This window comes from Strix aluco, chromosome 2 (genome assembly GCF_031877795.1).
Source record: "Strix aluco isolate bStrAlu1 chromosome 2, bStrAlu1.hap1, whole genome shotgun sequence".
In the NCBI taxonomy this organism is placed as follows: domain Eukaryota; kingdom Metazoa; phylum Chordata; class Aves; order Strigiformes; family Strigidae; genus Strix; species Strix aluco.
The window spans coordinates 78,912,474-78,929,286 of NC_133932.1; the positions used below are offsets into that span (position 1 = coordinate 78,912,474).

General features: G+C 37.3%; 1 protein-coding gene across 15 annotated transcripts in view; it reads left to right on the forward strand.

The window, feature by feature from the left end:
* Positions 1 to 14,038, forward strand: part of DOCK9 (dedicator of cytokinesis 9) — a 136,392-nt gene extending 122,354 nt beyond the window's left edge. For 11 of the 15 annotated variants that reach the window (XM_074815399.1, XM_074815405.1, XM_074815403.1 and 8 more), the window contains 7 exons: positions 2,137 to 2,250; positions 3,738 to 3,884; positions 4,840 to 5,050; positions 6,581 to 6,771; positions 7,973 to 8,073; positions 8,312 to 8,450; positions 12,806 to 14,038. In XM_074815399.1, coding sequence (XP_074671500.1) covers positions 2,137 to 2,250; positions 3,738 to 3,884; positions 4,840 to 5,050; positions 6,581 to 6,771; positions 7,973 to 8,073; positions 8,312 to 8,450; positions 12,806 to 12,928 — 1,026 coding nt within the window. In that variant the 3' untranslated portion in view covers positions 12,929 to 14,038. Of the gene's footprint in view, positions 1 to 2,136; positions 2,251 to 2,509; positions 2,516 to 2,903; positions 2,940 to 3,737; positions 3,885 to 4,839; positions 5,051 to 6,580; positions 6,772 to 7,972; positions 8,074 to 8,311; positions 8,451 to 12,805 lie in introns of all 15 variants that reach the window. The other 4 variants (XM_074815410.1, XM_074815409.1, XM_074815411.1 and 1 more) reach the window with 2 other exon arrangements.
* The last annotated feature ends 2,775 nt before the right edge of the window (positions 14,039 to 16,813 follow it).

Below are 16,813 nucleotides of genomic sequence, written 5' to 3' on the forward strand. Positions count from 1 at the left end.
TGCTGGTAAATGATGGAAAGCGGCTTGGCGAGCACCCCAGCCAGCTCCTTCAGCACCCTCGGGTGTATCCCGTCTGGTCCCATAGACTTGTGTCTGTCTGTGTGATGCAGTAGGTCACTGACTGTCTCCTCCTGGATTGTGGGGGGGGTCGTTCTCCCAGTCTCTGTCTTCTGGCTGAGGAGGCTGGATTCCCTCAATACAACTAGTCTTGCTATTAAAGACTGAGGCAAAGAAGGCATTAAGCACCTCAGCCTTTTCCTCATCACTTGTTACCTTGTTTCCTCTTGCGTCTAGCAGGGGATGGAGGCTCTCTCTGGTCTTTCTTTTGCTGCTCACATACTTATAGAAACATTTCTTGTTTTCCTTGATTGATGAAACCAGATTAATTTCCAGCTGGGCTTTAGACCTCCTGATTTCCACCATGCATACCCTCACAGCATCTTTGTAATCACTGTGAGTGGCTAGCCCCTTCTTCCAAAGGCTGTAAACTCTCCTTTTCTCCCTAAGTTGTAGCCAAAGATCCCTGTTCAGCCAGGGGGGTCTTCTCTGGCACCAGCTTCTCTTACAGCACCTGGGGACAGGCTGCTCCTGTAGCATTAAGACTTCCTTCTTAAAGATTGGCCAGCCTTCCTGGACCCCTATACCCTTCAGGACCATCTCCCAAGGGATCCTTTCAAGCAGGTGCCTAAACAAGACAAAGTCAGCCCTTTGGAAGTCCAGGATGTCAGTTCTGCTGCACCCTCTCCTGGCCTCTCTAAGAATAGAGAACTCTATTATTTCATGATCACTGTGCCCTAGTCGGCCTCCAACCGCCACATCATCCACCAGTCCTTCTCTGTTCACAAAGAGGACGTCCAGCAGGGCACCTTCTCTGGTCGGTTCTCTCACCAGTTGCGTCAGGAAGTTATCTCCCACACATTCCAGGAATCTCCGGGACTGGTCCCACTCTGCTGTGTTGTATTTCCAGCAGATGTCTGGGAAGTTAAAGTCTCCCACAAGAACAAGGGCAAGCGATCGTGAGATTTCTCCTAAATGCCTATAGAATATTTCATCCACCTCTCTGTCCTGGGTGGGTGGCCTATAGTAGACTCCCACTACAACATCTGCCCTGTTGGCCTTCCCCCTGATTCTAACACAAAGACACTCCACCCTGTCTTCACTATACTTGTACTCAAAGCAATCATAACAGTCCCTAACATACAGCGCCATCCCACCACCTCTCCTTCCTTGTCTATCCCTCCTAAAGAGCTTGTAGCCATCAATTGGCACACTCCAGTCATGGGATACATCCCACCATGTTTCTGTAATAGCCACGACATCATAATTTTCCTGTTTCATCATGGCTTCAAGCTCCTCCTGTTTGTTACCCATGCTGTGTGCATTGGTATACATGCACTTCAGATGGGCTGGTGTTTTGCCCCCTTCCCCCTTCAAATCTAGTTTAAAGCTCTGTCTATGAGTCCAGCTAACTCCTGCCCAAGATCCTTTTTCCCCTCTGGGACAGGTGCATTCCATCTAATGCCAAAAGGTCTGGTGCCCTGTATACCAACCCATGATTGAAAAATCCAAAGCCCTGACGGTAACACCAGTCTCAGAGCCACAAGTTCATCTGTTGAGTTCTCCTGTATTCTTCTTCATCCATCCCCCCAACTAAAGGGATGGGGGAGAACACAATTTGTGCCCCCAACCCCTTAATCAGTTTCCCCAAGGACCTACCTGAAATCTCTCTTCATTGCTTTAGGACTTCTGGTAATGTCGTCGCTACCTACCTGGAAAACCAAGAGAGGGTAGTAGTCCTTGGGTCTCACAAATTCATCATAAGTAAATTTGAGCAAGAAAAAAAAATCCTAATTTTTCTAGTCTAACTGCACGACACAGAACAAGAGCATTAAAATTGTAGCTGTGATATCAATGTGTTGAAATTCTTGTTTTAAATAATTAAATGTTTTTATTTAAATATATATAATTAAAAATCTTGCATATTGTCATTCTGATACAAGTGTTAAACCTATTACTACTGTTCAATAAAACAATGGTTTTCATTATTAACTACAAGGACATAATTCATTGTTGTTTTAAGATGGGAAGGTTCTACATTATTCTTTTATGCCATGATTTGTTTTCTTTTATTTTTAGAGGCTTGCTCATTTATATGACACTCTTCATCGGGCATACAGTAAAGTAACAGAAGTTATGCATACAGGCAAGAGACTGCTGGGAACTTATTTCAGAGTAGCATTCTTTGGACAGGTGAGTATTTTTTAACTTATGTTTGTCTGCTCTATGCAGTAAGAAAAACCTGAATTTATTTTACAAGGTATACTATTTCATCATCTGTATTGATACCATGACATAAAAAGCACAAGAAATGTGGTCTGTAAGAAATAATTAAACACCATCAATAATTTAGTTTAAAACATTTATCAATTTCAATACAATTCTTCCTTATTTTCCTCAGTAAATGTTTTGCTTTTTTTTTTCTTTTTCTTCTTTTATTTACTACCTTAAGGCAGCGGTAAGTTTTCTATAATGTCAATTCTTAGCAATGTATTGACTTAATGTCTGTAGTGCTACAGTGTCGTTTGCAAGGCTGCTTCTTAGATTGGTATGCATTAATAGCCATTGCAATTCAAAAAATAACATTAAGTTCCATTAAGAGAACAAATCACTCTTTTCTATGCATCAGTATTGCATGCTTTGAACAGAAGTTCTGACTGTGTATTGGACAGCTTCACGTTCTCTTAATATATGTCTAGAATGCATATAGTATCACGCAGTATCGAGTAATACACTTTCTACATGCATAGGCCAGTTGCTAATTGTTCAGCTGAGCATGGAGAATTGTAAAATACTCTGAGCAGTATAACTTTACATGTATTCTGTTGTCTTTTATAACTTTATAGCAATACCAGTTTACAGACAGTGAAACAGATGTTGAGGTAATTACAGTAACCGCTTACAAAGCAAGCAATGCAGTAAAAACTACTGCATTTCACCTTAGTTTGATGTGGGTATTTTTGTCAATCTAGCCTGTGTTTATACATGATATGTTGTGCTTTTCTATTTTGTCTGTTTCATTTATGACAAAAATATTTATTTTCTGGTTTCAAACATGAACTCAGACATGGCTTGTTGTTTTAAACCAATTACCTGTTTCACTTTCCATGTATTCTATTTTGCATTTAGTTATGATTTGAAAGAAAATGCTTTATGTAATAAAAATAAAGAAGTATATACCAATATAGTACAACATAAAATTAAGAGCATTACAGAAATTAAATTTCATTTTCTGGAATGAATTTTTTATTACTACATAAAGAAATTTTCCAGATTATTTTTATGTAAACTATTGCCAAAATACTCACCTGTGAATCAGGTAGTCCTGTTGGGCAACAAGATCTCTGCTTTGGCAAGTGAAACAGTGCTGAAAGTTCACTTTTTAAATAAAAGTGAAGAAAAGTTATCTCAAAGGCTTGGCACATCATAAAACTACAGCAAACCTTTAAAATTTTAACTGTGTGTTTCCATTATCTTTCACTCATTCTGTAGCAGACAATTACTTTTTTTTTTTTAATTCTCTTAGGAAATGTTTTTTACTTAGATTTTCATTTCTCTTTGTTTATGTTTGCTTGAATCCTTATGTTAAATGTTTTTGTTGAACCACACACATTATGTTCATCTTAATCATTGCCCTATGTGTTTTTTTCCCAAGATTTTGATAACCTCGTTTTTTACAGGGATTCTTTGAGGATGAAGATGGAAAGGAATATATCTATAAAGAGCCTAAACTAACGCCTCTTTCAGAAATTTCCCAAAGACTCCAAAAACTCTACTCTGACAAATTTGGATCTGAAAATGTCAAAATGATTCAGGATTCTGGCAAGGTATGATCTTTACCGTCTCTAAAAAATTCTAATATATTACTTCCACTAATCCAATTTGAAATACTGTAGGATTGCTGTCTGTTACTCATTTGGCACACAAACATGTGTCTAAAAGCTACGGGTTGAAGGATATGAGAGAAATTTCTCCTATTAAGTTTACCTTAAGAACAACCAAAAAGCTTAATTTCTGTAGTGTTACCTCTCAAATAATAATTGTATCTTATTCCAAATTTAGATTATGATCATGTACTGTGTTAAATTTAGATCTATTTCTTGCCATTTCATGCACATTCTTTGGAAGTTTTTCCCTTTTCTGCACCTTGAGAGTAGAGTCCAAACTTTCTTCTGAAGTAAGAAGCATTTTAATTCTGTATCAGTTGTTCTTGTTATCCTTTGCCTATGTTTCTGAGCCTGTTCTGTTTTATAAATGCTTAAACTGTAGGGGGAAAAAAAAAAAGCTTACACAAAGTCATGTGGTTAAATCTAGATTTGTCATAGGAAATGCTTTTCATTGTAATTGAAGGCTCCAAAACTGGTGAACTGAAGAGGGCTACGGTATCCCATATGCTGAGAAGAACATCTCTCTATATCTGTGCCTTCCAGTGCTAATCATGGGTATAACTGTACTATGTTTTTGTTTGCAGTTCTGCATACAGCAATTACTGATACAGAATGTTTAAAAAAAAAAAAAAAACACACAAAAAAACCCAAAACCAAACCCGAAAAACCTCCCACAGCATCTTGTAATGCATCTAGCTGTGTTGCCTTCCTAACAGTTAGAAACTGAATGCAGAAAAAACCTGTGAGAGCGTTAACATTTCCTGTGGTGTTAATAATTTAAAGGTTAAGAGACCAAATTTAATTTCTGAGAGTTGTGTGACTACAATTAAATCCACTTTATTCACAATGTAGTTATTTGATTTTTTTTTTTTTTTTTTTTGGTCATGTATTTAAGGTAAATCCTAAGGATTTAGATTCAAAATATGCATATATTCAAGTTACACATGTAATTCCATACTTTGAAGAAAAGGAGTTGCAAGAAAGAAAAACAGATTTTGAAAGGACTCATAACATTCGTCGCTTTATGTTTGAGATGCCTTTTACTCAAGCTGGTAAAAGACAAGGAGGAGTAGAAGAACAGTGTAAGCGACGGACTATTTTGACAGGTACTGATTGAATGGAAATTTCCTTTAAAAGAAAACAGCTCTTTTATTTTGGTTTTTATACTTCTTGATAATAGTTTTTTCTCTGTTGTGTATTTTGCCAGAATAAATCCTTTAGAAGATTTCACACATGACTGTTAGGAGGTGACAAGAATTGCAAAGTATACCAGAATACTGTTAGACAAAACAATCTTTAAAATTAGTACATACTTGAAAATAATACTCAAATGTGATATGCAAACACTTATAACTGACCATCTAAAAATATGTATATCACTGTGTGATTTCTTAACCCCTGAACATTAGAAAAAGAGAGTAAAATCTCATATTTGACTATGTTCCAACTACTCTTCATTTTTAAATAATTTTGGCTTTTTTTAATAATGGAATGTCTGCATCTCTCCCTTCGCCCTTCCCTGTGCTCACCTGTCTTTGCTATAAAACACAAGAATGGTGGTATTATGCTTGCTGATTTGGGTATGGGATTTTTCAACATTCTTTCAGTCTTTGGATGTGTAAAATGCAACATTGGTTCTTTTGGCTAAAAGCGCTAAAAGGGCCTGAAGGGCAGGTTCTGGTTTGATTTTTCAGTCTCTGTTCCATTGTGACTTTGGTGTAATCGCTGAGCTTTAGTTGCTCATTTGTTAGCTTTAGAAGGGAAAGGGAGTGCTCATCTATCTCCTCATAGGCTCAAACTTTAAACGTATTCAGTTCACTGATACAAAACATTTTATTATACTTTTAAGGGAGATAATTAAAAGTTATGGTGTGTTTGACAATGTTTCTGTATAATGTGTAAATATGAATTTGTGAAATAACAAGTTGCATTTTGACTGGAAGCATTAATTCAAATGGTCTAATTCTGTTCTGTATGGCGTTTTCCATTTCACTTAAAGTCCTTTATAGCTATTAGCTAAAACACCTAATTTTTAGCCAAAACTAAGTTTTTCAGATTGGTTTCTTCAAGGGATAATCCTCAAATAATTTGGGGGGTTTTTTTCCTTAAGTTTCAAGAACTGCAAACCTGGAGCCTAGCTTTCTTTGCTCTCAGAAAAAGACTATTTTGTGTTTTGTCTCTGTTAAGTGTGAGCTTCTGTTTCACTGCCTTAATATAGTGGTAAAAACAACTTAAATAAATGACTTTATAATGCCAGCTTTCCATAGCTCATACTTGTGAGGAAATAGAAAATACAGCTTTGCTATTTTTGATTCTTCTCTTTTTTGAGGTATGTGGATGATAAGCAATTCTTTTCACAATTCTCATACGAATTAGGTTCCAGTCGTTTATTTCTTGGTTATTATTACTAGCAGTAATTACAATGACCTTTCTTTGCTGTAATACACGTAAAGCTCTGCATATTTGCATTTTCAGTATTTTGTTTCCCTGTATATTTGGTAGTATTTCTAATTATATAGTATGTTATTAAATAGGGCAACTAACTATATCAAAATGAGATTTTAGCATAAAATTCTATCAAAACACACCTTTTAAAACCCTTTTTCTAACTATATTAAACTTGTTTCCATCCATAGCTATACATTGTTTCCCATATGTGAAAAAGCGCATTCCAGTAATGTACCAGCACCATACTGATTTAAACCCAATTGAAGTAGCCATTGATGAAATGAGTAAAAAAGTTGCAGAACTTAGGCAGCTTTGCTCTTCAGCTGAAGTAGATATGATCAAATTGCAGCTGAAGCTGCAAGGAAGTGTCAGTGTTCAGGTAAGACCATATATTTTGTCATTCAGCTTCTTGACACTTGCTTCTGTCCCTGAAAAATTATACAAGTAGCATTTCATCATTAGTTTTTATTCTGTACATTCAGGATGTTCTAAATTGGAAATATGCTCACTGTTTGCAGTTATTTCCAGAATAGGAAAAACAATAAAAATATTTCATATAGACATGGATCATGGACAGTTACATGAAAGGATTAAGGATCTCTGGAATCTAATGTGGGCTGAGCCCCACCAGATTTTTGTGTAAAGCTGAAACTACTATAAAATAGTGAATTCCTATATGGAGACGAATGAGCATGTTCTGTCAAGATGTAGGTCTGCTCACAGTAAGTTCGACCTGGTCATTTATCGCTTTTGTATTTTGGTAAGATCCTGATGGAGATGAACAGGGAGTGCCAAAATACAGGAGGAGGGTAATAGTAGAAAATCTCACTGTGCAACATTACATTTTGCCTGAGGCAAGCAAGAACTGAATGTATAAAGAAACCATCAGATTCACCAGAATAGGGTACATAAAGCCGCTGTAGCATGTGCAAATCAATATGGTAAGGGTCTGAAGAATGCAATGACAAAAGTGCTGTTCTATTACTTCTAATTGGTTCAAATCAAAGGAACAGTATACACAGTCATCTGAAATGAACTGTTGTCATGTTGAAGAGAAAAGAAAAAACCAAACCAACAAACCAAGGTTCCAGAATCAGCAAGTGGTCAAGCTAGCATTTGGGATAAGAAGAGAGGGTCTCTTGCTGTTAATATAAAAGAATGAGTCAGAAATCACTGAATCCACTGTTCATGTAGCTGCCATAATGCGATTAAATTTCTGCTAATTATTGCAGAATTTTCAGCTTGAAAGAGTGTTTTCAATAGGTAAGATAAATCTACTACTGTTTGCTCTGCTTATTTTCCTAATTTTCTCATCCTAATTTCATAAACAGGTGACAAATTGGCAATATCAACTGTTATTTTGCCACATCATCGAAGTGGTTTCTTTGTGCCAGGACAGGTGCTGTAGAGGCCTCTCCTGCTCTTATGTTCCAATTCCAGAAGTTTTCTTATTTCATAAGTCCAGCTTTTTTGAAATCAATGTGTTCTAAGAAAAGCAAGTCAGACACCTGTAGTACCTGTTTTTGCTAGGACAATATGTTAGAGAACTGACTTTACTTTGTAATTCTTGTTCTTTTTAGGTTAATGCTGGTCCATTAGCATATGCAAGAGCTTTCTTAGATGACACAAACACCAAAAGATACCCAGACAATAAAGTAAAGCTACTAAAGGAAGTTTTTAGGTATGGTTTGTTTGGGCTTTTTTTTTTTTTTGGGGGGGGGGGTGTGGGGGGGTGTGGGGTGTGTGAAGACTGACTTTTTTTTTTCCCAAGAATGATATCATAAGAATTTTTTAAAAAACTTTTAACTTTTATAGTATTCTGATTACATTAAAAACATACTTGAAGATGGCATTTTGAATTAATCTTTTGGATTTTGTTTTCCTGATTGAGATATTTTTTGTTATTTTATTCAAATCAGGCAATTTGTTGAAGCTTGTGGCCATGCTCTGGGTGTAAATGAACGACTTATAAAGGAAGATCAGTTGGAATATCAAGAAGAAATGAAGGCCAACTACAGAGAAATGGCAAAAGAGCTTTCTGAAATAATGCATGAACAAGTATGTGCTGAAATTAAATTATACATACCACATTAAGAATGTAGTTGTAATGTGAAGCCACTAGGAAAAGTGTGTGTAATGCTTTACACAAAAGGATTGTTTCTTTTTTTTTTTTTTCTTCCAAGTGGAGTGTGAGCATATCATGGAATTGTGGAACTTTTTTTTTTCTTCTGTTTGTGAATTTTCTGCAGATGATTTCTTGACCTTCAGAATTAAGTCTTCCTCACTAAGAAAGTAAATCTGGCACCAGCCTGTTTTTTTGGTAGGAGAGGAAGACTACAGTAAAGATAAAACAAATCTAATGCCATGAATATATATGTCACTTATACTTCATACGTATAGTTATAGGGGTCTGTATTCAGTGAGCCAAAAAGCTCATTTTAGTCCATACTTCCTGGTAACTATAGATGGATTTGATCTGCAGGTTTAGTCCTTTTTCTTTAAATTTTGGAGGTATAAGGATTTACTTTTGCAACAAAGAGTTAAACATCTTTCAAGAGGTATTCCAACACATTTTCTTGAGGAGAATCCACTACAGACAAGCTGGAGATGTGGGAGAAGGAAAACCAGAATTCTCATAGAGTGAGATGTAGGACCTTGCATCTGGGATCTATGCTAGAAATGTCTCCTGACCTCAGAGGCAAGGATATTATTTCCAGGAGGACAGAAAGGGCTGAAGATTCATGCTTGATCCCTGCCTTATTGACATTTTTATTCATCACTTCAGGTTTCTTTTCTTTCATCTGCTGATATTTGTATAATCTTTTCCCAGAGCCATGGAGTGACTCATAGCGCTTAACCCTCAAGACTTGTATTTTTTGGCCCACAAGAAATACCTGTGTTTTCTGATAATATTTTACCTTACAAATACACATGTCTATGAGACTTCCTCAGATGTATGACAGTCTGACCTCGGTGCCAGGGAAGGTCATGGAGCAGGTCATCTCGAGTGCCATTAAAAGTCATATAATGGACTACCAGGGGATCAGGCCTAGTCAGCATGAGTTTATGAAAGGCAGGTCCTGCTTGACAAACCTGATCTCCTTCTACGACAGGGTGACCTGCTTATTGGATGAGGGAAAGGCTGTGGATGTAGTTTACCTTGACTTTAGTAAGGCCTTTGACACCGTTTCCAACAGCATTCTCCTGGAAAAACTGGCTGCTCGTGGCTTGGAGGGGCACACACTTTGCTGGGTGAAAAACTGGCTGGATGGCCGGGCCCAAAGAGTGGTGGTGAACGGAAGTTGGTGGCCAGACACGAGTGGTGTCCTCCAGGGCTCGGTTTTGGGGCCACTCCTGTTTAACATCTTTATTGATGATCTAGACGAGGGGATCGAGTGCACCCTCAGTAAGTTTGCAGATGACAGCAAGTTGGGTGGGAGTGTTGATCGGCTCGAGGGTAGGGAGGCTCTGCAGAGGGATCTGGACAGGCTGGAGCGATGGGCTAAGGCCAACTGTAGGAGTTTCAATAAGGCCAAATGCCGGGTGCTGCACTTGGGCCACAACAACCCCCAGCAGCGCTACAGGCTTGGGGAGGAGTGGCTGGAGAGCTGCCAGTCAGAGAGGGACCTGGGGGAGTTGATTGACAGCTGGCTGAACATGAGCCAGCAGTGTGCCCAGGTGGCCAAGAAGGCCAATGGTGTCCTGGCCTGTATCAGCAATAGCGTGGCCAGCAGGGACAGGGAAGTGATCTTACCCCTGTACTTGGCACTGGTGAGGCCGCACCTCGATTACTGTGTTCAGTTTTGGGCCCCTCACTACAAAAAGGACATTGAATTACTCGAGCGTGTCCAAAGAAGGGCAACGAAGCTGGTGAAGGGTCTGGAGCACAGGTCATACGAGGAGCGGCTGAGGGAACTGGGGTTGTTTAGTGTGGAGAAGAGGAGGCTGAGGGGAGACCTCATCGCCCTCTACAGCTACCTGAAAGGAGGTTGCAGAGAGCTGGGGATGAGTCTCTTTAACCAAATGAGTGATAAGGCAAGAGGGAATGGCCTCAAGTTGCACCAGGGAAGGTTTAGACTAGATATTAGGAAGTATTTCTTTACAGAACGGGTTGTTAGGCGTTGGAATGGGCTGCCCAGGGAGGTGGTGGAGTCCCCATCCCTGGAGGTGTTTAAGAGTTGGGTTGACATAGTGCTGAGAGATATGGTGTAGTTGGGAACTGTTAATGTTAGGGTAATGGTTGGACTGGATGATCTTCAAGGTCTTTTCCAACCTAAACAATTCTGTGATTCTGTAATAGCAACTTTTCTTAGTCTAAGAACAAATGCATCCTAGTCTGGGTAACCAGTTGATAAAAAGAGGAGCTCTGAGTTTCTCTTGTCCATACAAAAACTATCTGCTTTATCTAGAAGTCAAATTGTACAGGAAATAGCAAACTTGAGACCTGCCTGAGGCATTCAGTCTAGCTGACATTTAAATGCTTTGTTAATCTCCCAGGTTTTTTTCAGGATTGCATCCTTCAGACGTACAATGACTTTACCCATTTACTATGTGTTGACATCTCTAAATTACAGTATTATTATCTGAGAAATACTTGCTCAAAAAGCTAGTCAGCTTGCTGGTTTACAGCTTATCCGTAGGCTTATCTAAGAAAGATTTACCTTTATTCTACCCTTGCTTAGATGGTGTCCAAAACTTCTAGGGTGATTTTTTTTTTTTATGTGCAAAAATGTCAAATGTCTGAAGTTTAATTCATATACTTTCTTGCTTTCCATTATTCCCTGATGTGTTTTTCTCAAGTGCTGTGCTATGAGTAGCTTTGTGCTCTGATGTAATTATGGTGAAGCACAAGAATTCAGCAAGTACCTAGGCTTTATTTTCATTCTCACGGGGAAAAGTTTACCACAAAACTAACTTTTTTTAACCACCAATGACAGAATATTGTGAAACAAGGTTTGTAGGGAGTGATATCATTTTGTCAGAATCTGTGTCTGTCAGATATGCATGTAGAGGAAGGCAGTTTTGAAATATCCCTGGAACAGGAGAAGAGAATGCTTAGCTGACAAAAATGGAACAGTTTGACTGTATTTCAGTGTGATGTATTGAAAAGCAGAAAGCAGTGGAGGATTTTAGAAAGGATAACTGATTGGTCAGCTGATTAAGATGAACAAGATATATGGGAGAATTAGACAGCTGTACAGAAGACCCCTTCAGAAAGGAGAGGAAAATGTTTTGGTCAAGTAATTTAATTATCAAGATAATAAATGAAATATTAATATTCTTCTGGCATAGGAAAAAGTAAAAGGATATAATGACAGTTTGTACACAAGAAAAAATACTTTGAACTCAATGCAAGATATGTATGTTTAAAAAATGCTCAGGTGTGTGAGTTTCCAAAGATTGATGGTAAGAAAAAGCATGTAACGCCTGAAACTTCAGGAGTAACTCACACTGAAAGTAAACAAAGAGAAGAAGGGGCAAACAACTGGTACCTCTAAGATCGTGTGAAAAGAATATGAAAGTACAGCACTGACTGCATGAATGTATACTATTAGCCTATCACTGTGTTCTTTTTATACAAATGTAATTGGTTGTAAATAATTAAAACATGCTATGTTGTTGGGTGTTTGGGGTTCTTTTTGAATTAGATTGATCACTCCCCTGAAGGCTTAGAATCATGAGGCTCTTCACTGAAATCTTTAAAAGTGTCACCTTTATGTGTCTGCCTATTTCTGTATTTGGAAAAAGAGCTTCTCACAATGTTTATTCTAATGTCACTGAAGTAACTATTAGCTGTCTTAATACAGTGTGGGTTTTAAACAACTGCAAGAATTTTATTATGAAAAATATCTTAAGATCTTAACAGATTTTTCTTTTTTCTCCTCTGCTGCTTGCCAATATGATCAGATGGGATGGTAATTAGTTTTCTTTACTTCTGCTCTTAGTTTGTCTAATCTTTATATAACTACTTGTTTCCAATATTTCTAATCTTAGCATCAGTAAATGTATAGCTGTTAAGAATGAGGTACTTCAATAGTTTTTGGTAAGAAATGCTCAAATCATACGTCTAAGTCAAGAAAAGAAAATTAAAAAAGGCAAAAGGATGCCTATTGTCATGAAACTCTCTTTGAAAGTCAACAAGAGAGGTGTGAGAAACTATCTAAGCTTCCTCTAGAGAGGACAGTGTAACACCTAAGTTAGGAGAACTGATGTTGGAGAAATAACTACTGCCCCCTAAATCTAGTAGAGAACGGCGGGAAAGATTAACCATCCTCAAAAAGTTGTTCCATGCAATTGAGAAAGTACTTGAAAGTTGAGTCAATTAAGCAGCACATTATGAAATTGGTTATCTTTCTTATAAATGCTTACGTAATTTTGTAACATTTTGGTAAATACATGTTTTCCATTTTAAGATTACTCCTGTTGAAGAAAAGGCCAGCGTTATGCCTAATTCACTACACATTTTCAACGCCATAAGTGGAACTCCAACAAGCACAACAGTTCACGGGATGCCCAGTTCTTCTTCAGTTGCATGATTGTTTTGTAACGGGAAGTATGTTTGTTTTTTTTAAAGTATGTGGATTTGCTTCATTGTGTGCAAACTCAGGATGATTTTGAAGCTAAATGTTGGGCACGTGCAAGCTGCATAATTCATACGAATGTCTGAGCACACTTAGCAAATAGCAGTTACTGGTAATAGTCTTTTAGAGTAAGGGAGGCGCACATATATTTTCTAATCTTGCTGGTAACATTTAAAAGTGTTCATAATGTCATTGCAGAAGTGCGTGTGGAAATTATAAAGTTGAAGTTAATTTCTCTTTTTCATTAGAAAGTATTATTAAAATGAATTGCACATTACAAAAAAGTGTTGTGGGATGTAATTTTGCAGATATGTAACATTCAGGTGTTCTTTTTGTGTATGGCACATAGAGATTGATTCCAAGTACAAGAGCTATTTTGGGGCTAGACAGAGACACTAGTTTTTTGGGTTTAATGGAACTGACAATAGTAGTTTTTGTACCATTTGGCAAATTGTTGTGCTTTATTTTATACCTTGTTGCATTTTGGAGGTATGTGAGCTTAGATCTTATTAAACAACTAAATACAACCAAAGGTCTGTATTGATGAACACTGAGTTATACTAAAATATCAATAGTAGTAAATTGTTATGTACATATTGTTTGTTAATACAGTCCGTACAGTCTGTACATAAATGTATTACATTTCTAAGCATTTTTTAATATTCATACCAGCTCTTATCCTTCTGCTTTCAGTTTATTGTGAAAATTTGCTCATTCCAAGTATACGCAGACTTTACAGTTCATTTATTCCTGTATATAAATAAGTGCAATATAAAGATGTATACAGTCTTTGCTAATGTTAGGTTTATATGCAGTTATTAAAAGAAAAAAAACTTTTTTGCCAAAGCAATGGAGTATGTAATTTGGTGATCATGGTTACTGTGGTAAATGGTGGTATAATTTAAAGCTTTTTCCATATTCTTATTCTTTTAAGACATTAATTTAGTAATTTTATATTTGGGGGAAATAAAGGTTTTTAATTTTATTTAACTGGAAGCACTGTCCTGCTGTAATTAAACATTCTGTACTACATCTATATTAAAAGGAAAAAAGTAGTTACTTTTCTCACTGTGTGCTCTGGTTTTTATTTTAAATTTATCCCCGAGACTGGGGAAAGATGAAAGCATGATCAAAAAATCCTTGCTTTTGCAGCTTAAGTATGAGATGACATGCAGACACTCCTTGTCAGTAAAGGGAATTTAGTTTATTAAAGACATAAGTTTTGGATCCATCACATTTGACTCAAGTAGTGTGCTACAGTAACCAAACGTTGTTCCTTACCAGTACAGTTCATGTTAGGAAGTCTTCAAAACTTTTCATCACATAACAGGACAAGTCATCTTTTCCTTATGACCTAAGGTTTACTGTCATTTTTCTGTAGCATAGCATGAAACTCACGTTGCCATTCCTCATCAAAGGTTTTTCCAAAACAGCTCATCCTGGCAGTGAAATGCTGCATAACTGCTTTTTCCAATTATATTTCTGAAACAAAATTCCTGTTTGTTTAAAATTCTTTTCCTTAGGAAAAAAAAACAAAACCAAAAAAACCCAACACACCAAAAAACAGCCAGAGATAAATACTTCTAGACAGTGAATCCATAATGCTGTGTTAAGAGACAGTCCCCTTTCTCCCCCTTTACCCTATATGCTTTCATTTTGTGTTCATTTGTGGAAATGGGTGTAAGAATACTTTGTTATCCGTCAGTGTAGTTAGTCTCAAAAGGTATTTTATTATTAGAAAATATTCTGTAAAGTTGTTTTGCTGTTCAGGAAGATTTCTGTATCAATATATTAATAGAAATTGTGTACATCATGGTGTCTTCTTGCAATTACCCCACTTTTTGTAACTTCCCCTTTGACCTGGGAGCAGAACTGACAGTTTCCTACAGTTGTACCACAGATTTTGCACTGACACCTCAACTTGATGGACTTGTATCTGCTAACCAACCTACAAATGTAGTATGTATTCATAATTGAATATGTATCTACATATATTTATATACATCTAAATATATGTGTAACTTTTGCTTACTTGATGAAAGTTGGCCTATGAAAAATAGTGAATGTATTTGACAAAAGGTTGACATAGGATTACATAGGGTAGTATTAATGATTGGCATGTGCTCTACAGACATCTTGTTTATAATCTTACATGATGCATTCATATGAGAGAACGCACTCTCTAATGTATTTTTTTGGTGTTAGATATGCTAAGATTGTAATTGTTGGGTTTTATCTCCTGAATAATTCATTCTGTACCAGCCACCCTTTTCTGTTGTTACTTCTGCAACGTGTAAATTAAGTTCTAATATGGGTTATTTTATTTATAAAGACTTGAGTTCTATACTGGCTTTGTCTGGGATAAAATTAATTTTCTTCACAGTAGCTGGTATAAGGCTATGTTTTGGATTTGCTGAAAACAGTGTTGAGAACACAGGGATGTTTTAGTTATTGCTGAGCAGTGCTTACATGGTGTCAAGGCCTTTTCTGCTTCTTGCACTGCCATGCCAGCAGGCAGGCTGGGGGTGCACACAGTAACTTGGGAGGGAATACAGCCAGGAGAGCTGACCCCAACTGACCAGAGGGATATGCCATACTCAGCAAAAAAACTGGAGAAAGTTTGCCAGGGCAGCAGCTGGGGACTGGCTGGGCATTGGTCAGCTGGTGGTGAGCAGTTGGAGTTTTTTGCATAATTTGTTTTTCTGGGTTTTGTTTTTCTTGGCTTTGCTTTTCTTGGTTTTATTTTGGTTTTTTACATATTAAATTGTATTTATTTCAACCCACAAGTTTTCTTACACCTACTCTTCTGATTCTCTCCCCTCTCCCGCTGCAGGGGAGTGAGTGGCTGTGTGAAGTTAAACCACAACAGTCCTTTTTGGGACCCAGTGTGGGGCTTGAGATAACAGATATGACCACAGCATGTTAGAGGGAACTTATAATTAGCATGTGTTTAACAGTTGCTGGTCGCAATGTTGATTTACTTGGCACTGGTTTATCGGATCAATGCCATGCTCCCCTTTTTTTGCTGTATATAATGCAAGAGCTTGTTAAAGGCTGTATTTGACTTGCCACTTGCTGTACAGTGTAGCACTTGGTTGTGTTTTGCCTGAAGAACTATGATAAAAGCATTGGCCTTGAGCCTAATCTCGTATTTGGGCCCTGCATTGTTGCCTTCCCTTTACTTCAGGAACCATCTCATGAAGACAATTAACAAATACGCTTTTTCTCTTTTCTCCTCCGAGAACCAATCAATGGAGGGAATGAAGGGCATCTTCCCCTTCTTTTCCTGCAGGGTAGATGTTTTCTCCCTTTTTACTACAATTCTTCAGTATCTTGAACGTCCTTGGGAAACTGAAATACTCCTATTAGCATGTTTCAAGAACATGTTTCTAGCTTTTCCTAAGGTTAACCAACTATTTAGGAATATCACATAAGGGTATGTCCCAAGGCAGTATGGTTATGGGCAGCAAGGCATGTGCGAGAATGTGGGCAGGTACCTAGAAGCATTGTCATTTCTGATGGTCTGGGACTTCACCCCTGAACAAGTGCAGGATCTTGATGAATTAATGTAAAGTATTTCTAGTGATTACGCAGTATTTCTCCTTTAAGTTAACTGCAATAGATATTAGTTTTTTTGCTGGCATTTTCTGTTTAAGGAGGAGTTTTATAATTTCTCTATGCAAAACTCATAATTATTTTTTCTACGAGAACAAGGTGTAATTGATACCAGTAAAGCACCTTGGGAATGCTACAGCTTGCTTAATTGATACCTGTTGTGAATGATGAAAAAGCACCAAAAGCTTTGCTAGCTGCATGGTTCTGTTTTGCTGTTTGGATTAC